This window comes from Lepidothrix coronata, unplaced genomic scaffold, assembly GCF_001604755.1.
Source record: "Lepidothrix coronata isolate B3197 unplaced genomic scaffold, Lepidothrix_coronata-1.0 Scaffold5, whole genome shotgun sequence".
In the NCBI taxonomy this organism is placed as follows: domain Eukaryota; kingdom Metazoa; phylum Chordata; class Aves; order Passeriformes; family Pipridae; genus Lepidothrix; species Lepidothrix coronata.
In genome coordinates, this window is record NW_016690185.1 from 6,040,022 (window position 1) to 6,063,403 (window position 23,382).

At 38.5% G+C, this 23,382-nt stretch overlaps 1 protein-coding gene across 6 annotated transcripts in view; it reads right to left on the reverse strand.

The window, feature by feature from the left end:
- The window catches only part of FAM184A (family with sequence similarity 184 member A), a 77,744-nt gene extending 54,650 nt beyond the window's left edge, over nt 1-23,094 (reverse strand). For all 6 annotated transcript variants that reach the window (XM_017828093.1, XM_017828078.1, XM_017828123.1 and 3 more), the window contains exon 1: nt 22,927-23,094. In XM_017828093.1, the coding sequence (XP_017683582.1) occupies nt 22,927-23,094 (168 nt within the window). The remainder of the gene's footprint in view (nt 1-22,926) is intronic.
- Nucleotides 23,095-23,382: the final 288 nt, after the last annotated feature.

Below are 23,382 nucleotides of genomic sequence, written 5' to 3' on the forward strand. Positions count from 1 at the left end.
TGTCAATCCAGATCTCTGTGTTGCTGATAACACAAACAGAAACAAGCCTAGAACTTTAGCCCAGGATTGTTTAGACACCACAGAAAAGGCAGAAGGAAGGCCCTTGTTCATCAGCTATGTGGTTCACTGCAAGTCTTCCTAAATAACGGGGCCAGTGCATCAGGGGCACAGCATCATGAGCAGGGACAACACAAATATGGTCTGCAGCTATAGTGTCCCCTGCCAATAGCATCTCCCCAAAAAAGATGGCCTAACTACACTGGTCTTCCTTTGAGACAAAATCCACAGAAGGCATGAACTTGAATTTTTTTCCCTAAAACCCACACTTTCACAGAAAATTTATTATTAAAATATCCTTTATGCTATTCAACAGCCTTCATGTGTTAGCCCAATTTATGACTAAGTAAAATTTAGTACTTTATTTATTCCTTTAGAAATTCTGAAAACATACTGGGTTATTTTTATTACAGCAACTAGCTCTCCAAATTAATCTCTAATGACTTCTGTTTACAATTATTTACTTAGAGAATGATACCATGAAGCTCAGCATTAATTCCAGGCATTGAACATTTACAGATATCCACTTCTACCTAACCTCCAACCTTTGAATGAAAACAAATGACAACCATTTTTCATTTTCACACTTGTTGCTAAAGATTTACACTTAACTTTCTAACCAAGAGAAATCTTGGTATGTCAGAGGCCATGCACTGTTCACTAACGTCTACACTGATAATAAAACACAGGGGAAAAATTTATTTTATATTTTCAGGTTCCCTGATGTTTAATACCATATACCTAAGGCATAAAGCCTCACAGGGGCACATACAGCTAAAGATGCTTTCTTCATGCTCCTACAGACATGCTCCTCAAGTACCTGTACCTGATGCACTAATAACCCATTTTTACTTTCAGAACCGCCCAGTACAGACCAGTATCACATTTAACTACTTGACTTACAATCCTTTCTGTGTTTCGTTTGTGTGTGTATGGCCCACACTGAAATATTAACTCTTTTAATTATTGTCTAGAAATCCCACTGTTTTAAAAGATCCACTTGCATTTACTGCCCAGCATATTTATAAATTATTACAGGGCCCGTACCTTAAAATTTAATTACCAGAAAAAGGTATGCCACATTCCAATTACTTGTGGGGTAGGAGATGTCCTCACCTGAAGAAGAGATGCAGAGCATGCCTCAGCACAGGGACAGTGGTTAGCGTGGCCAATTCGGTCATTCCCTGCAGCATTTTTTCTTTCTCCTAGAGTTGTACCAGACAGCAAATGACAGGCTTTCTGGGAGCTAATCAGGAGCTTTATGTTACCATAGCCTATCTTGGAAACATGCACTTTGTCCTAATCCAGGAATAGGGATAACCTTTATCAAGCCAAGCAGGTAATAGAAATCAAAAGCATGCTGGCAGGTAAAGCTACAGCTGCAGAACACTCTGTAATCAGACTTAACAAGAGGAGCGCATTACTTGTACCTCTTTTTATAGCCCAACACACTGAGCAATAACATGGTGTTCACAAGTTCAGAAGACGTGCAGTCTGCTGCCAGAGTCAAGAGTGGTTTAAACCTCAGGTCTCAGGACCAGGGCACAACAACATGCAATCTTCCAAATGATTTTAGCAATCACTAGTGAACCAAGAAGGAGTTCACCCATTACAAGAGGTCAAGTGGGCAATCAGGCTATGTTGCTCCTTCTGCTCTAGCAGCTGAGTGTTTCCAAGACTGGGTGTCACCAGTGAAATACCACCTTAGGGGGACAAAAGGGGATTTGACAGAGGCATTAGCACAGATATGAGGCTGACAGAAAGAGACACTTGGGGGCAACTCCATTCGGCAGAGCAAGCGAGGTCTTTGACTGGATACAGCGTGACCACTGGAGAACAGCTGGCATCCTGATATGGGTAGTAGAAAATTCTTATATGGCTATCTTGGATGTGCAGAAAATGGACAAGTGGGGTATTTTCCTCACACCAAAAAATTATAGTGGAGCAAAGGAATTTCATAACTATACCCAGTTTTCTGAGGAAGAAAAAATGACAGATATCCCTTACAAATATTTATCAAAATAAAATAAAAAATAGAAACCCTTAGATCTAGCCTTTCTCCCATCCAGAAAACAAGACAGCAATTATGGAAAGCACATGATGTTTGATGGAAGGGAAAACGAGTGTATTGGGTTTCTGTGGCCAGGTTTTGGTAGCAGGGTGGGGGGAAGAGGGGAGTGAGAGGGGGCTATAGGGGTGGCTTCTGTGAGATGTTGCTAGAAGCAACATGTCCATGTCCAGTAGAGTCAATGCCAGCCGGCTCCAGGACAGACCTGGTGCTAGCCAAGGCTGAGACAACCAGAAATGGTAAGAATGCCTCTGTGATAACATATTTAAGAAGGAAAAAAATGTTACTGTGCAAATGAAAATTGCAGCCAAAGAAGAGTGGAGTGAGAACATGTGAACAATTATGCAGACACCAAGATCAGTGGAGAAGAAGGGGCAGGAGGTGCTCCAGGTGCCACAGCTGAGGTTCCCCTGCAGCCCATGGTACAGACCATGGTGGAGCAGCTGTGCCCCTGCAGCCCATGGAGGAACACAGGAGTGCAGAAATTCACCTGCAGCCCACGGAGGAATCCACACAGGAGCAGCTGGATGCCCAAAAGAGGCTGTGACCCCATGGGACACCCATGCTGGAACAGGGTCCTGGCAGGCACCTGCAGACCGGTGGAGAGAGGAGCCCACACTGGAGCAGGTTTTCCTGGTAGAACTTGTGACGTGTGAGGGAGCCATGCTAGAGCACCCTGTGGAAAACTGACCCATGTTGCAGCAGTTTGTGAAGACTGTTGCCCATGGGATGGACTCACATCTGAGAGGTTCATGAAGGGCTGTCTCCCGTGGGAGGGATCCCACGGGGAGCAGGGGAAGGACTCCTCTCCCTGAGCAGCAACAGAAACGACAAGTGACTGTAACCCCCATTCTCCATCTCCCTGTGCCTCTGGGGCAAGGAAGTAGAACCTGGAAGGAAGTGGGGGAAGATGTTTTCAAGATTTTGCTTCTCGCTATCCTGCTCTGATTCTGCTAGTAACAAATTTAATTAATATCCCCACTTTGAGTCTGTTTTGCCCATGACAGTGGTTGGTGAGTGATCTCTCCCTGTCCTTATCTCAACTCATGAACCCTCAGTTATATTTTCTCCCCTCTGTCCAGCTGCAGAGGGGAGTGAGAGAGAGGCTTTAGTGGGTACCTGGCATCCAGCCAGGGTCAACCCACTACAAAGAGGAAAACTTACTTGACAATATGCAATTTGGATTTTGGAGAACAGGTGAAGTTGTTATTCTTACTAAGTCTAGAAGACAGAAGAACAGAAAAAATGAGAATGGTAGATACAACATGTATTAGATATAGCACGCAGACCCTATATACTGAAAGCTCTTCTAATTTGATTTTCAGGATGTTCATAGTAAAGTTACTTAAAAAAACAAACTAATAACTTAAACACTGATGAAATACAAGTTCACTTCATAAAGGTTTTTTAAATAATCATGACCTGGCTAAAGCATGACAGACAGATACAATGCTGCACCATCCAAATCAAGAAGAATTTCTTCACTGAAAGGTTGTCAAACATTGGAATGGGCTGCCCAGGGAAGTGGTGGAGTCATCATCCCTGGAAATGTTCAAGAAGCAACTGGATATGGCACTTAGTACTATGTTCTAGGTATTCAATCAAAGGTTGGACTCAATGATCTTGGAGATCTTTCCCAACTTTAATGATTCTGTGACTCTATGAAATGCAATATAACTGCTGGAATACCTTCAGCTGAGGAAAAAACTCAGGTGCAAAACAAGCAGAAGTGATATCACAAACAAGAAATGGGAAGAGCTATATCAAGATAATAGCATAGGACTATGAGATATAAGTTGGATATTCAGTTGAATAACACTAGACATTACTTCTAGTCAGTGGCTAAGATGCCCGATAAAGAATGCTGCAGATGGACAGGCTACTGGCCAGATTCAATTTAACTGATTTTGAGAAGTAAAACATCCTAGAATTATCTGCACAAGCTTGAACCAAAACAGTTTTTCCATAAGGAAAAAGTAGACTTGAAGACCTTGACAGAAAGACAAGAAGCAGCTGGATACAAGTAAAGTGCACCCCTTTGCTATAAATCAAATTAGGGGAGACATCACCCCTATTGTTTTGTATGACCTGGCACTTAATCCCCCACTTGGCTACTACACAACATCTATTTCTGAGAGAAATGCTCAGCTGTTCTACACTGGCATTGCTGGCTTTAATGGAGTTACATAAATTTGTACAGAGTTCAGCAGTCCAATTCCATACATTCATACTGCGCTGTTCTCAAATAGAGCTACTTCTAAGCAATATATTACCTGCATGACTAAGACATTTTGTTTTATTAACTGCACATAAATTTACTTTCTGTGCCAAAGCATAAAACCAACTTGCAAAGTAAGTCAAAACAGAGTTTAATCGAAGTTTCAATCTGATCATGACATCAAAAGTATTTTCATGATGACAGATTTCAATACAACCCAAGGAAAGACTCTTATGAAAGAGCAGAAAAGTGTTTAAAAAAAGCTTCAAAAGTTAGTCAGAATGGAAGCAAATACCACCAGAAAACAGTTTAAATGCTTCGTAATGGCTCCTTGAAAAATCAGCACTTATTTTCAACTTGGCCAATATCTGTAAGTCAAGCTAAGTGGCTCTAAACCACATACCTGCTTAACCAATAAGGAGAGCTCTACTACACAAATGTTACTAAAATACAACAGCTATTTACAAAGCTTCTCAGAATACTTCAACACTATGACTTCAAAATTATTTGATTCATCCCAAATCATCAGCATTGTTTCAGAACTACATTACAGAAAAAATACAGATGCCGTATTTCCATCTGCTTTAATTACTCACACACCATAGTGAGCTGCTCCTTTCCTTTTCTGGTTTCTGTATTTAGTACCATCAAATTACATCTTAATAGTCAACCACAGTTAATGAAGCTGGAATTTTTTTCCAGACCTTACCTCATTCAGAAATTTCCCTTACTCCCTGCATATTTTTAAAAGGAAAAAATATTTTCTAATTCACCACTGCATACTTTATTCCTTTTCTTAACAGAAAGCTATTCATATTACTCCTTGAAAGAGCATACACACAAGAAAAACAGCCTTTTGGTGCAAAATATACGAGTGATGGCACTGAAGTGAATTTTCTTCACTAGGATCAAATAGCTCAAAGGATGACATTCACTGAGATTGAAATGATGAGAGCCTAAAAGGATGAAGAGAAATTGAAATTTTCTACAAAGCATATATCAACAACAAATCTGTCACACTTAGAGCCTCTCAATTTAGAGTAAAAAACCAATCATATAAAAAGAGTAAGATTAGGCAGTTGATTCTGTTTATTGTCTAAAAGCAAAGCTTAAGTTTTTTTATTTTCTAAAATCAATTCTTATTTTGAAAAGGCCACTATAAAAAATGTCTAACAGTCATAAACAATTATATTGACATAAATTATATTTTGTCTCCTTTTTTTTTGCTAGGCTTGGCAAAATTATTCTTCATACATCACATCTGTACTTTCACCTCCTTTATTTTCATCAGAAAGAAACATTTCAGTCATGCAGTTATTTGTACTACACAGAAAAATGTCATAAGACTCAAAGGAATCCAAAATCTAAATAATCACCATCCCATTTCCTTCAAAATCTATTTCCTTGTTTCATCATTCAAGCTCATTTACATTATAATACAAGACTAAAAACTTACTCTTAAATCTTAACCTATTCCACCACCAAATCTAACCTCCTACTAACTTTTACCATTTGAAGTATCATGTTTTCAAACATTTAGTTTTCACTAGATGTTTATGATTAAAAACTGTCCAGTGACTGACTGATTTTGGATTTCTCCACACATGGCTTAGCCCAAAACACATAGCTTTTAAATAACTAAGGATATCCAAGGCAAATTGTCTTACTTTTTAGGAAAAAATAATTTTTGTGGAAGTACTCACTAATATGGGGAACTGACATTAACTATTTAGAATGAAAAGGATTTGTTTTTTCTTTTATTTGGCAAGGGGAGGAAGAGGGGAAAGCAGGGGTGGTAAAGACAGAACAACAACTGTGGAAATGCGAAGGAAAATGAAATATCTCCATTTCTAAATCTGCTCTAGAGGATATCCAAAGCAATATTTCTGAGTGCCATCACCTGAAAATGTCACAAGTACTTTTGGAAAATTGTAAATGAAGCTGACACTAAAGAAAGATGATCTCTGTTCCTCTTAGTTTGCTTGTAAACCTGAAAGCAAGGCATAGTCAGCATTATTATCACTCATACACGCTATTCAATCTTACTGACGAGTCCTCAAGTGTTGAGCTGATGAAAACATTAGCAAAAGGTTTCTTGTATTCAGTTTTCTAAAAGAAACAGCAGTACTGTATGACAGAGAAAAGGTCTTCCCAGTTTCCTCTTCCCCATCAAAACAGAGTTCATTTTTGCACTCTCTCTGCCTGCAGGTCTTTTCCTCTCAATGCATGATCTATTTTGAGTTTTATTTCTGCAAGAGCTTCTGCAGATTCTATGCAATTCCAGTATCTAGAGGTTCCTCTCAGCAGAAGAGACCACACAGACAAGAATATACCACTCAGCTCTATGGAGCAAAGAAGAAATCTTCATCAGTGTTTTCAATAGCAAACAAGTCCATTTCTTGCTCATAATTGTCTCTCTACTTTCCAGGCCTGTTTAAGTGAAGGAAAGGCACAGAGCCTTCCAAAAAAGTATGCACCTATGCAGTGCATACTTTTCACCTATTAGTGAAAAGCACACACTGCAAGACTCTCAACTTGATATTTTTATCTAGAGCATTTTTCACTTTCTAGAAGGCATTAACTAGAAATCATCTCTGGAAGCTTTAATGGCAAATGATCATTTTCCAGAATGAATAAAGGAAATTCCAGCCAGAATTTTGTCTATTCATGGAATTTTTAATAATTGCAGAAGAATTTGAGCCACTTCCCCAGAAATATTATACTATCTTGACGTAATTTCTCTTCCCTTCCTCTGGAAAAAAAACTATCCAGATTTTATCTAAAAAAAATAAAATTCATGTTCAAACTAAGGATTGATCACCAATTACACTCTTTTTTTTTAATGTAGGTTATAGAAGCAAAACCATAAATTAAGTACAAGGTGGCACAGTTCACTTTTGTTCAAATCATACCAGTTGAGATTCCAAGTTTACTGTCAAAGCCAAGCCCGAGATGAATCTAGGACAAGTTTGCAGTGGCCTACTGGGATACTTTCCAGGTATCTATCATGCAATGAAAAAAATTTGTTATTTCCCACCTACACCTCAGTATTTACACAATACTAGCTATTAGTTTTGACATTTGACACCCACAGCTTAAAGGTTTGACACACTATTAAAGAAACCACGTCTGCAGAATCACAGAAAAACTGAGGCTGGAAGTTCATCTGGAAGTCATATAGTCCAACTTCCCTGTGCAAAGTATAGCTACAACAGACAGTACTGGGTCTTGCTCAAATAGGTTTTGAATATCTCCAAGGAAGGAGACTCCTCAACTTCTCTGGGCAACCTGTGACAAAATTCAACCATCCTCACAGCAAAACAAGTGTTTTCTTATGTTTTAGTTTGTGCCTATTGCCTTATGTTTTCATGAGACATCACTAAGAATATGCCTGCTCAGTCTTCTTTACTCCCTACCATCTGGTATACACATACACTCACAAGATCCCCCCGCAAGCCTTCTCTTCTCCAGGCTAAACAGTCCCAGCTCTCTCTGCCTCTCCTACTATGACAGATGGTCCTGTCCCTTCATCATCCTAGTGGCCTTTTGCTGGACTTACTCCAGTATGTCCACATCTCTCTCTTACTGGGGAGCCCTAGAACTGGACCCACCACTCCGGGTGTGTTTCACCAGTGCCGAATAGAGGGGAAGGATCACCTCCCTCGAACTGCTGGTGACGCCCTGTCTAACGCAGTCCGGTATGCCACTGACCTCCTCTGCCAAAGGCACATTGCTGGACCATGTTCAACTCATGGTCTGTCAGGACCCCGGGGGCCTTTACTGCTAAGCTGCTTTCCAGCCAGTCGATTTTGTGCTGCCCCAGATGCAGGCCTCCACATGAGGTTCCTGTCTGTGCACTCCTCCAGCCTGTCCAGCTTCGAACAGCAGCACACCCATCTGTTTTATCAACCACATGTCCCAGTTTTGTATTGGCTACAAACTTGCTAAGTGTGCATTCTGTCTCATCATCCAAGTCACCAACAAAAATGTTAAACAGTACTGTCCTCATTATAGTCCTCTAGGGCACACCATTAGTGACCAGCCCCCAGCTGGGCTTCCCACAGCTGACCACAACACATTAAATCCAGAGTTTCAGTGAGTTTTTAGTCTACCTTAAGGTCTACTTGTCCAGCACTCACAGGCACACAACAAAGAGCAGAGAAGATGTAACCAATTTTAAATTTCCTTAAAAACAGTCCCACACACAAAAAAAAAATATTCTTTCTCCTAGTATGCAGCAGTTCCTTTCACCACAAGTTTTCTAAACCATGTGATAAAAATTAAAGAAAAACATAAGAGAAAAAAAAAAAGATTGTGTATATTTAGGTGGGAAAACTGTAATATCTCCATTAGAGACCTACAAAGAAACTGATGTCCTGGTAAAAGCATACAATTATATTGCTTTGTCCCAAAGCATCTCTTTTTTCCATTCATCCCAATAATACAGTAAGTAGAATCATGAACACTCAGTTACCAGTTCAACATCTGTATTTTCTTGTTATGGTTATCCAGTCGAATCTAAACTTCATCAGTGACATAATCCTCTGGAGAGCTACACTAGTGAATGTGCTCATGAAGTTGTCTCATGCAATTGCAATAAAGGCTTCTACAATTTCTTCTACAAGAAGCTTATTTTAAGAGTATTCATATTGTAAATGATTTGCCTCTTTTACAATACTTGCTTTATTTCACATGAAATGGGAGACACTAACTCCTCTTCCACTGTACACAGTAGGTAAGACTGTTCAGAATTTTTCACTTCCAACAAAAATTCCCCACACCTGATGGGTCAGTCCAATAAGGAGCTTAATCAAGACCTCAAGTTTTGGCTGTGATGAACTACCTTAAGAAAAAAAATCTGTGATAGCTAACATGGTAAAGATGATTAAAGGAAAATCAAGAAGTCTTCTTTCAGCATATATATTACTTTAATTCAGCAAATGAGAAAATAGTGGCAATCTTAAATCAAGGAATACATATAAATCAAACACAGGTAGATTTACAAGAAAAAAAAAAAGATTAAAGAAACCAAATCACCAAGCACTTGTGTGCAACTTCACCTTAAATAATCAGCTCAAGGCCTCTGGCGTTGAGGTGGGTACAGGTCTGTATCACGCACTTGTCAGTTTTTATATATTCAGTGTCTCAAACAAACATGCCTAGTTCTGACTACTAGTGCAAAACTCTCCATTTTTTACACAAAAAGAGAAATGAATAAAAAATAAGCTAAATTGGTGGCATATTGCAAAATACACAATTAGTTAACAGAGAAATTTAAGAATGATCTATGTAACTCATATACAAAGAACACACTCATAGAATACTGAGAAATTATTCCAAGGCACATTTTAAGACTTTTCTGTGTACCATGCAACTTCCAATAAATCAGTTGTAATTTGATACAATTATAAATGATGTCTTAACTTTGTAAGAAACAGCATGGAACAATTTAATTTTCAGACTAAAACATTTAACAGTCAACAGCAAATTTGCTAAAGTTTTCAGATACTTTTTCAAAGTGGAATTCAAATTTAGTTAGCAAATACCATTTATGCTTTGGTTTGTTCGTGGTTTTTTAACATCACTCTTACACATTAAAGACAAGTATCTTCAGCAACTGATGCACCACTGTGCCCATTATACAGTCAGAAAAGGTTCAAAGGAAGGTGAAAATTTTTGATATTTAGCTTTCTGTTCTGCTTTTGGTAGATCGTCTCCCTAATTCTAATCTATATTTTAGAAGAATTTCCATTGCTTTTTACCTATAGTTTAAGGGTTAAAAAGACTGTATACAACACAGCTTCCAAAACATAATCTCTTCCATGAAAGTGTAAGGTTATTTATAATAACATTAAAAATTAACAAGCTTGATGCAAAATGACAGAGCCATGTACATTTCAGAAATGTCTCCTTTTACAAATAAAAAGTCAAATAAATGCTTGCACTTGATGGTTTGCCATAGACTTTTCATAAAGTTCTTAATATACCTCCTATATTTTGCATAATCTTCAATCACAGAACCAGATATAAAATACACTGGAATTCAATGCAGAGTTTCCAACTAATTAATTGAAGTGCCACGAAAACTAAACATTAATGATTCCAGTGTATCATAATAAAGAAACAACATCACCCCCAACCCAAACATGAACATCTAAAAATATGCAAAAAGCAGTAATGGACTGCTTACTAAAGTAAATCCCTGCACTTACCAAGAATTAGATTTCCTTTGTACTCCATTACAAAAACTCCAAACCTTGAGGTCCAACAGAAGCTAAAGAAACCCAATCATCTCAGTTTCTCAGGCCACGTTAAAAAAAAAAGAAAACTGAAGTTTTCAGTGCTTTGGGATCATATGCAAGGATTAGCCCTCTAATGAACAGGAATAACATAGGTGTTCACTCTTCATTCAACTGGTAACAACTATTTCCTCCTGTTACAGACTTATTCAGGATATACCTGCAACAACAAATCAATACCCTTGTGCTGGGAGAGGTGTGGCAGTACCAACACCCAATCAAAAGCCCTTTTCAGTTTTGGCATGTTAACCTCTAACAATAAGGTTATGTCAGAAACAAGCATTACAAATCTGTAGCTTTGGGCGATTTCCCAAGACATTAAATCTTGAGAAGCATAATGAAGAAAAAAAAAATAAAAAAATAAAAAGAAAAAAGATTCAGTGACAGATGTACAAATTTCCCAATCTGCTTTCCTGAGAGAAAGAATCACATTTACGCTCTAATCACCTAGCTAGAATATAGTTGACATATCTGCTATATGATTAGACCCTAAATTGCTGCAAGGAAAACAGGATAGACCAAAGGCTACTCTCAAGTTGTGTTTTAGTCTCAAAGCTGCATTTCCCTTCACATTTATTTCTTGAATATTTGCATATTTGATTTTAGCCTTTCAGGTATACAGATCCCTAAGGATCTTCACTCTTCACTTTCGATATATTCCATATACAAACAAACAAATTTTCTCTCACCAGAGTGATATTAAGTCCAGGATTTCCTAAACCAAGAAGTAGTAACACCTAAGTTGTGAAAAAAGGTGAAAAAGATAGTCATCTTACAGACCTGTACCATTGTTTTTGATTAATCATCAAAATCAGTGTTTTTTAAGTAGTATGTTGTTTCAAGATGCAATTTCCTCTTGCTTTGAGGGCTTGCGAATCTTAGATACTGTGGGCAACATCCAGAAATAGAATACATACCTTGAATGAATTTCATGACAAGACAATTGTATTTCCAAGTTTTTAAGGTCCTTAAAAGCTAAAAATGCAGCTATTTCAGAACAGAATAAACCCAAATACAAATCCTGTAGGAATAAATCAAGGGATTCTTTTGTATGTTTCCTAAGTCAGCTTTAGAAAAATCAAACATGAACCCCCCTTTCAGAGACCCAACAATGTGAATGAAGTAGTGGTGCTTATTCAGATATACTCAAACACTTCTTAATTTGCTAGCTGACAGAACTCTCCGAAAAATGCCAGTGCTTGTGCTTGTTTTTATTTTCGCTTCTTTGTCCTTTTTTTTTTTTTTTTTTTTGCCTGGCTTTTGTGAAGACACTACAAAATGGCATGGCACACACTTTCAGAGAAATAATTCACTGCACTTATCTTCACAGTGTTCAGCGTAATCAATGTTATAGCTCACCACACTGACTACATAAAAGGATTGGGAAATTGTAGTTATATAAGTCGGGCCTCTAACGAGATCTTGCCACTAGGGAAATGTACTGGTTTGCATAAACCAAGTAAAACCCGGCTGCTGTTGACAATAGTGAAGCTAAAACGTCGAGGCGGCCCCGCACTCGGCACCCCGGAGAGCGGCAGCTGCCGCCCGGCCGGCCACGGAGCAACACGGGGCAGGAGAACAATTCGACAGTGCCAACACAGCCGACAAGGCAAAGCGTCAGACAAGGCTCCTCTTCACAGGGGCAGAGCCTCACAAGTCTTCCACGAAGCACACATACAGCCTCAGCCTTCGCTAACATATGTATGTCAATCAGTTCTTGCAGATAAACTTAAGACTACTCTCAATTCTTTGACAAAGCTACTGGGTTTTTATGCTTCCCAGACCAGAGAACTTTCTTTCTGTAGCCTTAAATAAATTATTCCTTTTTCTATAAGAATCCCTTTACATAAGAACAGACAAGGCTCAAGCAAATCCAGAGTCAAATATACCACATGAGTCAGGACTTCATTAAGACTTTCTCTACAAAAATTTCATATAGGCACATACAGAAGCTACAGTTTATGATCATCATGTAACTCTTTTCGATATCCTATAGTGAACAGGCATTTTACTTCTGTCTCCAACTTCACCAAATTAACAGTGCTTTGAAAGCAGGAAATCTAGTTTCCCTCAGGACCAGCGAGCATAAGTCCATAAAAAAAAAACCAAACAAAACCACACACAGAAAAAGAAAAGACAAACAAAACAACAGCAAAACCCCAACCCAACACATTTTAAAATTTCCATTAGAGGAAAATCACCTATTACACAAACAGCTTTGTCAAAAAAAACCCAAAACAAAACAAAAACCCAACAATCTGGGATTTGAAATCTAGTTTATCCTACAGTATCAACTCATAGCTGTGAAAAAGAATGCAAATGAACAGAAGCTAAACTTGCTTCAGGCTCTTCACTTGTACAGAAGGTGCAGGGATACTTACTAATGCAGTGCCTGTCCAAACATAATGATAAGAATTGCAACTGCTTGCATTTTGTATTTCGAGGTAAGACAGAACATACCTAATACACCAAATTGCCATGTATACCTTTTTGATCCACAATATGGACCATTCACAAAATGTGAAGCAGAGCATGGAAATAATGAAAGGCAAGAGAAGAATCATGGGAGGAGAACGAATGGCCACAGAACACTCCCAGGTCAGTTCAAAGAACATGTAAACTGATCTTTGTGTCAAAGCCCAGTCTCAGCACAAAGCAAATGGACATATGCTTTTAAAACAAAAGAAAAGAAAAAAAAAAGAGGGGACAAAGAAAGGTCTGACTGAATTTTATGGCATAGGAATTTAATGGAACTGTAAATCAACACTATATTGTTATATTTCCACAATATGGAAAGCTAGTGAACAACTTAATCATAATAACAGATTAGAAGCTTCAAATAAATTTCTACCATTCCGGGGCACAACACAAAAAGTAGTTTTTTTAATAAATAAACTATGTCGGCGATACAGGTTAACGTTGAGAAGAAACACATATACAGATTTTCAAGCTGTTGCACTTTTTTTAGCCTATAAACATATAATTGATTACTTATTACTACCAGCTACAATAAACTACAGTTTAAGAGTGAAATCTACACTTAAAATTATGCAAAGCAGTTAAATCAAAAAATTAAAGTCCTTTCTTAACCTTTATTACAGAAATAATTTACCATTATTTTCATTTGCCAAATTTTGAAGGGACAAAGACAGTCACAGAAGATTACTGTACTACATTTGAGTACGACCTATCCAAACACATCAGCATACATATTGCAAAATACTAGATCTAAGAAGGCAGTGTCAGACACCCTTTACTACAAGTTATAGCTTTCAGTCATGTTTTGAGCAAAAACATTGTTCCATTAAAAATCTTTGGATTATAGTGCACCTGCTTATAAAGACATTACAATTCAGGTTTCTAGAAGTTAAATTTTAGGAAGCTGGACGGAAAGATTACCTTAATCTCATAAAAATGAAAATAGAAACTAAGTATTTCTTATATTCACCTCATACTACTTTTTGTACTTGAAAGGTTGTCTTTCATTTAATGGCAGCATCTTGAACAAGAAGGACTTCATGAACTTTTTAACAGTAGCTATTTTTAAAAGCTGTCATTTTGAGACTAGCCAAGTGACAATCGCAGCAAAAGGTTGTTCTTCCTCCTACCCTTCTAGATTCAGTTAGAAGAGCCTGACTGAGGAAACAGAACCAGGTAATGTGCATTAAGTAGGCCAAGATGGTGAATAGCTTTAGACTGGTTTTGTTTCTTCTGGTTATTTTTGGAATGCAATGCCTTTGGTTACTGGTATGACATCAGTCATTAGAAAAATACATAGAAGCCTGGCTTACTACTGCCAAACTTGAATCAGCCAAGAGACATATACATCTGATTTCATAATGTTATGTTGAGATTTGCTGGGTTTGTTTAACAGTAAGCCTGCAAAAAGTAAGAAAAAGTTAGTGACTATTTAAAGTAACGCTCTCCTCCTCAACACAGTTCAAAGGAGAATGAAGCTTTCAATGGAGAATTGGAAGGGTGGGAAACAGCAATGTCATTGACAAAAATACTGGTTTAATTAAAGCCAAAGCTCGAGTTCAGAGAATGAGATATTGAAACAATTTCAGTGCTTAGAAGCTACTTAAGGCTAGAAGTTGCTATACCAATACAATGACTCATGACAAGTAACACTTTTGCACATGTATTAGATGCAGTAAGCCTCTAATTGTACTTCTAGACATGAAAAAACAAAGTATGTGTGACCAACAGGTTGCATGACAATAATAAATATTCAAACATACAAACAGTGCTATTGCTAAATACAGTTTTACTGCGTTTGAAGAAAGTACAACACCACTATGTCTAAGATTAAATTGTAATCTGACTTCTTTTAAAGAATGGCAAGTCTCATCCATTTGAAACAACTTCTTTGCACATTCATGGTATTCCAGATACCAACCCCAAAAAAACCTCCAAAAACACACACAAAAAACCAACCAACCAAAAAAAAACAACAAAAAAACCAAACCAAAACAACAACAACAAAAAAAGAAAAACCACAACCCAGCTGTCTTCTGCTGATACAATTTTATAAGACTTGTCAAAATCTCCTTGCAGAATTGAGTACTTCAATGTCCTGTACGTATGCTAATTTATAACTGCACAGAGAAATTAATCTATAAATACCTTGTACAGTTACAGGGAGTTCAACTATTGATTTCATTGTTCAAATACATAAAAGACTCTCCACTTTACAACTTTTGCATCTGGAGGAAAGCATTTCAGTATTGCGCTCTTAATTCTCAACTGACATATTATTGATTTTATCTAAATCAAGAAAATTGCAAAAGACTCCTTTCATAATGCAGTAATTAGCTTAAAACAGTAACAACAACAAAACCTCAAATCAAAATAAATTCAAAATATTTCTTAATTTTTTTCACAAGCTTTATATCATCCTATGTAAAAAGCAGCTGAAGGTTGACAGATTTTAAATTTCATGGATGTTGCAATATCAGGTTTCATTTATGACCTGCATGTTCTTTCTTGTTTAGTTTTTAAATTTTGACATGTTGATAACATTGAACTTCATACTAAAATCCCTGTCTTTCAGGTTTTTCTTTAAATATCCTTAGTGTGCTGATGCACAGGATTTAACAGTTGAAGTAAGTACCAGAGCAATAACATTTAACAGTTTTCCAGCTCCTTGTAACTCTATATTATTTGATGTAGCAATGATTAAGAATAAGCAAGAGGATACATACAGAATCATAGAGTGATTTAGGTTGGAAAAGATCCTTAAGATCATCAGGTCTACCTCTAAACTAACACTTCCAAATCCACCACTAAACTCTGTTCCTAGGTGTCAGGTCATATTATTCATCCTCTCCCCCAGTTTATTTGTTGCTTTATTTTGAGTATTCTTTTGGATGTTTGTAAAATGTGGAGAAAAAAACACCAAAACCAAAATGATCTCAGAGAAGTTGATATATGCACAAGCATATTAAAGAGGCATTTTAGACTAGTAGCTTATGTGAATGTGTGATCAGACAGTTTTTCAACACCATCACACTTTCAATTACACACACATACAGAAAATATCTTTAGAACATAAAGCTGTCAGTAGTCTCAAAAGAACTACAAGTTACTAGACAACCATTAAACCTATGTGGGTGGAGAGTAAAGGAATTTTACTTGAGTATATATTTTTTAATATTAAAAATATTTCATTCTTGTCCTACTTCTTTCTTCTTGATGTCTTGTGATAAAAGACTGTGAAGTCATTGACCTAATTCACACATATCACAACACTGAGCTCTAAAATATACCCATACCAGGTCCATGTAGAAAGTATGTCTTACCTCTTAAGTTTGCAATGATAATGAATGGAAGAACCATTTGAGACAGATATACGGTCCTGAGGTCTCCTAAGTATCACAATAATTAACTTATTTCAATTAGTCCTGATTGGGAAATCACAGAACTAAATAAGAGTTCCCGGACATATATCAGGACTGTCAACCTTTTTCTTTTTTTTTTTCCCCTTTTCTTTTTTAAAGATGCCCAATCTCTTCTTTAGAAACAAAGAGCATACTAACTAGAACACCAAATACCATAATTTTTGTCCTACAAAACGTGGAAAGAAGCCACAGGTGCTTTAAAGCAATTCCCAGTACATCAGCCAGCAAGTATTCGGATAAAGACAATAACTGATGGTTTTATTGAAGGCCTGTAGAAGATATTGAGAGCCTTGAAGCTCTACTTCTTCTGAACTCTACCAGATGGTATTAAAGACATGACATTTTTACCCAGTCCCATCTTTGCCCTTATACCATTATGGGTACAGAAAACTTCTCTTCTATGAATACTCCCTGCTAAGACCATAATTACTGCAGAACAAGGACACAGAACACCATGCAGAAAGAGTCTGACAGGGAAGACGGAGAGACTACACTAGCATGATTTAAAAAAGAAAAATTTTAAGACACCTGCTTCAGAAACATCGTCTATGTCTAACTTTCTCAGTTCCTACCTTCAGTCTCTCCTGTCTTAGAAGACTTACTTCAGCTATCTTTGGAATAATTAACACAAAACAAAATTGAATATCTCCAGAGAAATGTAAATGAATTGAATATCTAATATTACATTTTCATATCTTTTAGTTCTTGAAAACCATTTCTTAATGTAATAACATAACATTTATTCCCACACTACCAGTCAAAAGCATATGAAAAATACTGACATTAAAATACGTACTTAAATCACACCCGCCTCAAAATTTCATTTCTTTTCATGCAATCCTAGAACTGTTAGCAAATACTGGCCTACTGCCAATGTTAACACACACTGGAGAGATGACATAAGGCTGCTTAAAAAGCTAAATCCAAAGTTTTTACAAAACTGTTAATGGCATCAACCATCACATGATGACAGCTAACATCAAAACAGTTCTACAGGGATTTTCAGATCTACATTTCTTCCCTGTTTTTAAGGGCTCTTTTTTTTAAAGTTTTCTTACAATCCTATGCACAATGAACCCTCTGCAAGAGGTTTAGTTGGTTTGTTCCCTGAGGCAGAATACTTACAAATAAAAACTGACAAAGTTTCACTGGAAACATTTTGTTAAGAATCATTAATATAAGTTAAACCTTATAGCTTATAAGAAACCTTATAAGGTTCCATAGAACTGCATTCTGCAATAGCTGAGAGGAACCTTTAACCATCCCAGAAAAAGAGCACATACAATAAGAAACATAAACATCTGAATTAAAGATCATCAAAATTGCTCTTCATTCTTTGAAATAAATTTACATCCCCTAGTAACTCACAGGGTTAAACTACAACATTAATGTCTATTTTCTAAGTACTTATCTCTAACACAGGATAACAGAATGAAAGTCAAAGGAGAAAATTATTTTTTTTTAAGAAAAGCATTTTCCAAAATTTAGACAAGAAGCTGTTGGAAGAGTTGAGAACAGAATCTCGTCTCAAGAGTCTCAGATTCTAGATTCTTTTTACTCAAGTATGATGTGCCTTGGATAACTTTGTAGCCTTAGTATTTGAACTGACTTTTTTGAAACCTTTCCAGAACTGAACCATCCAGCTCTAAGCATGTACCAAGGAAAAACAGAAATTTGTACAGCTTTTCTTTTTACTAAATAGACAGAAATTATAACTGTAGGATGCAGATCATCTGCGTAGCACTTACAGACCCTTCTTCCAGAATCATACAATGGTTTGGGTTGGAAAGGACCTTAAAGATTACCTAGTTCCAATCCCCTCTGCCATGGGCAGGGACACCTTTCACTAAACCAGATTGTTCAAAACCCCATCCAGCCTGGACTTCAACACTTCCAGGGATGAGGCATCCACAACTTCTCAGGGCAACCAGTTCAAGTGCCTCACCACCCTCAAAGGAAAGAATTTCTTCCTAGTACCTAATCTAAATCTATCCTCTTTCTGTTTAAAGCCATTCCCCTTTAGTCTTATCACTACATGCACTTATAAAAAGTCCCTCTTCAGCTCACTTGCAGGCCCCTTTAGTTACTGGAAGGCTGCTGTAGAGTTTCCCCAGAGCCTTCTCTCCTCCAGGCTGAACATCCCCAACTCTCTCAGCCTGTCTTCATAGGAGGGGAGGTCCAGCTCTCTGATAGTCCTTGGGGCCCTTCTCTGGACTCGCTCCAGCAGGTCGAGGTCTTTCCTATGCCAGGGACCTCAGAGCTAGACGCAGTACTCCAGGTGGGATCTCAGGAGAGCAAAGTAGAGGGGGAGAATCAATCACCTCCCTCAACCTGTTGGTCACAGTTCTCTTAATGCAGCCCAGGACACTGGGCTGGTTTTCTGGGCTGCAAGAGCACATCGCTGGGTCATATTGAGTTTCTTATCAATCAACGCTCCCAAGTGCTTCCTTCTCTTCAGAGCTGCTCCAGTTAATGCCAAATGTCTGCAACTAATATCATACAATAACCAATACTGAAGATTCTCATTTTATAATCCCAGCACAGATCATGCAGTTATTCCGTAAAAGATTTATGTTGATGTCACAAAGTTTGGACAACAGACTTCGCAGGCACATTTAGGATATGGATTTCTCTACCACAAATGTTCAAGCTAAAAATTACATCACAAAAAGAATAAAAAACAAACCCAACCCCACAACAAAAAAAAACCCAACAAACCAAAAACCAAGCAGCTTGAATTCTCCTGGCAATACTAAAAACTAGTGCCATTCTCTCCTACTGATGCAAGCGTAGCAGCAACTTGCTTTTTGTTTCTATTCCAGTTGTCTTATGCATATATATTTAATCAATTTGCATATTTTCATCTGCAGCAGGCATAATTCAACACTGCATTGGCACTCCTGCATGTATATATGCACAAAAGCATATATGCAATCTCATAATCGCAGTTTATTTCTCGTTGGCTTTAATCTTCGTGTCAGATGCTCCTTTATCCCAAACTGCTACACAGATCTTTCAAAATGCCTGAAAATAAGGAGCTTATACTGAAGAGGAAGACCTAAAATTGCTTCAGTTACAATTTACTGCAGTCTTTGAACATGACACGAAGTATCATCTTATATTTTAAAGCTGCATTTCCAACTACTTGTTTTAACTTCCCCTGTGAATTAAGCACATTAAAGTTAAATCAAGTAAGTCTTTCTCTCACGTGCAAAAGTAAAAATATAGTAAAGCCCTTCAGAAGTGCTATGCTTAGTGAAATTGATTCCTACCTTATTTTGCCTCACTCTGAATTAGTGATTAAATCCAGTTATTAAACAAATTCCACCTTTTACTTTGTGTTCCTGTATTGCTTTGACTAAAACATCAGATTCTCTCTAAGTGATGCAAAAAAGTAAGAGACGAATCCTAATTTTGGAATTTTACATTTAATTCATGAGTGACCTGCATCTTCTGTAGGGAAAGCATTTTCTTCTGCTCCTAATCACAGCTCATAATACAAACTGTACAAGGATAGGAAAAAATAAACCATTGAGTCACATTCCTTTCGTCAGAAGACAGAAGCTGTCTGAATAACTTAATTGTGTATATTTCTTTGACAATGCATATTTGGATTTCCTTCAACTATACTATATTAGTGGGTTTGCTTTGACGTGCTAAAGTGCCTGACTCAAGCTCTAAATCCACAGAAAGAGTTAATATATCTTCAACGCACTCTTAGAGGAAAGTTGGCAGTCAAAAATAAATAAATGGGGAAAACAGTTGAAAGGTGTGTGAGAAGTATCTTACATGTGACATTAAACGACTTGAGAAGCACAATTAAGAAGTGGCTTTCCTAAAAATAAGTTCCTAAATTACTGAAGAGGAATTTTATACACACAAGGTAGTGAGCACTTGACAAAGTTAGAATAGTAGAATTTGGTCAAAAGACCTTAATAGAAATATCCTAAAAATCTTTTTTGCAACAACTTACTTCAAGAAATCTTCTGCAAAGTGAAGTTAATTCTTCTCTGACAGTTAACTCTCACCTTGAGACATTAAGTAGTGGGTGTATATTTTTTCCCTGTAGCTTGAGTCCTTTATTAAGATTCATTTCTGCAGCCAGCTATCAAATCAGGCTTCAGATTCTAGAGCAGATTAGAAAGTTTAGATTACACTTTACCCAGAAGTTTCTATACTTCTTTTAAGCTTCTCTTTCTGAAAGATCAAGTAACAAACAGAAATGTAGCACCTGAGCACTCTAACTACAAAACTGTCAAAAGGTGTACCTCTACCTTAATGAAATTAATCTTATACAGCACTTTGAATCTTTAAAGTCTTAATTTTATTGTTGCAATAGGTGCAAGAGAAGTATTTTTATATACATCCTGGTTTACATTTAAAAATACTATTATTCACTCCAGGCCTTCACTCAATGTAAAGATCAGCTGATTTTCCAAGTTTTCTCCCTAAACCTTGAAAACAGAACACAAAGACACAAATTAAAATATTGCCAGAATCTGCAAGTCACTGGGAAACACATACAAGACTCCAGTCCAGCAAAAGACTAATTCACTTGTAAACTCCTTTTACAAGCATATAGTTCAGAATTATTTTAAATGCACAATCAGAAGACAACTCATTTGCACTACTCTGAAGTCTTTGTCAGGACAGACATGCACACAATATATAGAATTTTAGATGAACTCAGTATGGGTCATAAAAAAAACTGGAAGAAAAAACAGTATTTACTTTCACTCTTTTTACATTTTCCAATACAGATGTTCAAAATATTTCATCACCATGCATTTAAATCCATATTTAACTCACATCCACCTCAAGATATCTGATGCATAACTGAGAGTGCACAGGGCACATGCCCAGTGATGTGGAACTCATGGGTATGCACAAATGACTCCACAACAGAGGGGGAATGCTATTCCTGAAATAACCTATAAACTGCTGGGGAGTTTCCTAGAGAAAGTAAGGGAATATATCAAAGACACACACACACAAAATCAAATTAGTCTTTGAAAGTATTACTTCGCATATGCACTAGGCCTTCAGGTAAGCCTAATACATGTTTATGGTCTCCAGGTGCTTTCTGCACCTTTCAGGGAGCACAAGTCTGTAGTAACACCTTTAAGATTTTAATTTGTGATTTGTATACATAGGGGATTGCTCAGCTTATTTTAATTCAACTTTTCTCCCTATGAAATTAGAATTCCACTGATATTAACATAGAAAGGCATTGGACTCTGAATTCTAAGACAAAATACCCCTCAGTCATCAGTTTTCCAACAAATGAAGGTGCACAGCGTGCCATGATAAATACTATTTTTAATTGGTCGATAGTGTATCAACTGTATATAAATATGAACTGTCTCTGCTGTGAGACTGCCAGCAGTCTTCATTCTTAGTTCCAACGAAATGTCACCTTCATCCATTTTAGCATACATTTGAAGAATACTAGCAGTTCCCACTGTGCTTTTAAATTACCTTTAAATGTTTTAGCTATGTAATTCTCGACAGAAATGACTTCTTCTGCTTTCTCTTTAACAAAGATAATCTGCCTCTCATTCCCTAAACAAGGCTATTCGCCTACAGTTTGAGCATCATACAAGAAAGATTACAGCACCAAAGCATTCTTTTAAGTTATTTTAAGTAAATCACAGCTGCAATCACATTTGAAACGCGGGGCCTACCAGCCTTACCTTCCCTACGCTTCAAAAACACCTCGTAGCTTGACTCCAGCCTCTATGAAAGATACAATGTATTTTCTAGGCTCGGGATGACACAATGAAATCTGTTCAACCAGCAATACTGGACCAGAGATTTTCTCACTCTTCGCCCTCGCCATCTAAGGCACTTAAGTTATTACCAGACACCTAAAATAACAGCACTACAGCAAACGGAAGGCAAGCAACACTTGAATTTCACAATTTAAAGAGATCTGGAGAAGGGCTTAAAAAAGAGCTAGAAGAGAAGCTGTAATTTTCACAGAATAAATATCAAGTACCAGCCCAGCAGCCAGGGACCCGCTCCTACACACCGGGATAGGTGGCCGCGCCAGGTGGGATTCGGACACAACTACCGGGGGCCGGTACTGCGGCAGCTCCCGTGAGCGGTCCGCCTCCAACCCCGGGCTCCCGGTCCGCGGGACCGCGGGGCACGTCAAGCTCTGGCCCCCGGGGAACAAGGATGCTCCGCGGGGCAAGTCGGCCGCTCCAGGCGCAGCCTCCGAGGCACACACCCGGCTACATCCCTCCTGGATTTGCCACCAACCCCAACAAAGAGCCCCTCTCCAGGCCCATCCCTGCCCGCGCGATAGCAAGGCGCAAAGACACCGCGGAGCGGGAAGACAACCGAGGCGGCAGAGAACTCGACTCGACGCGTCTCCCTCACCTTCGTCAGCTGGGCGATCTTCTTGCTCATTTTGAAGTGCAGGTCCGGGCTGTGCTCGGCGCCCAGCCCCGCCTGTGCCGAGCCCGAGCCGAGTTTCCCCGCGCCGGGCGCGGAGCCGCCGCCGTAGCCGTGCTGCGGCTGCTGCCAGCCCATCCCCGGGGTCGCCATCTTCACCGCACGGCCCCCGCCGCCGCTCGGGCTCCTCCAACGCCTCCGGCCCTGCCTCGCACCCGAGAGCCGCGATCCGCTGCCCGAGGCGGCTCCTCCCGCCCCGGGCGCTTCCTACGGCCGCCGCTCCCGCCAGCCACGCCGGGCTGCGGCGCCAAAGCTCTGGGGGCCGCTGCGAGAAGCGGCGCCAGCCTCTCCTCTCGTCCTGCTCCCCGTCCGCTCCGCCGGCAGCGGGCGGAGGGAGGCCGGTCGGTGCGGTGGGGCGCGGAGCAGGAGCAGCAGTCCCCG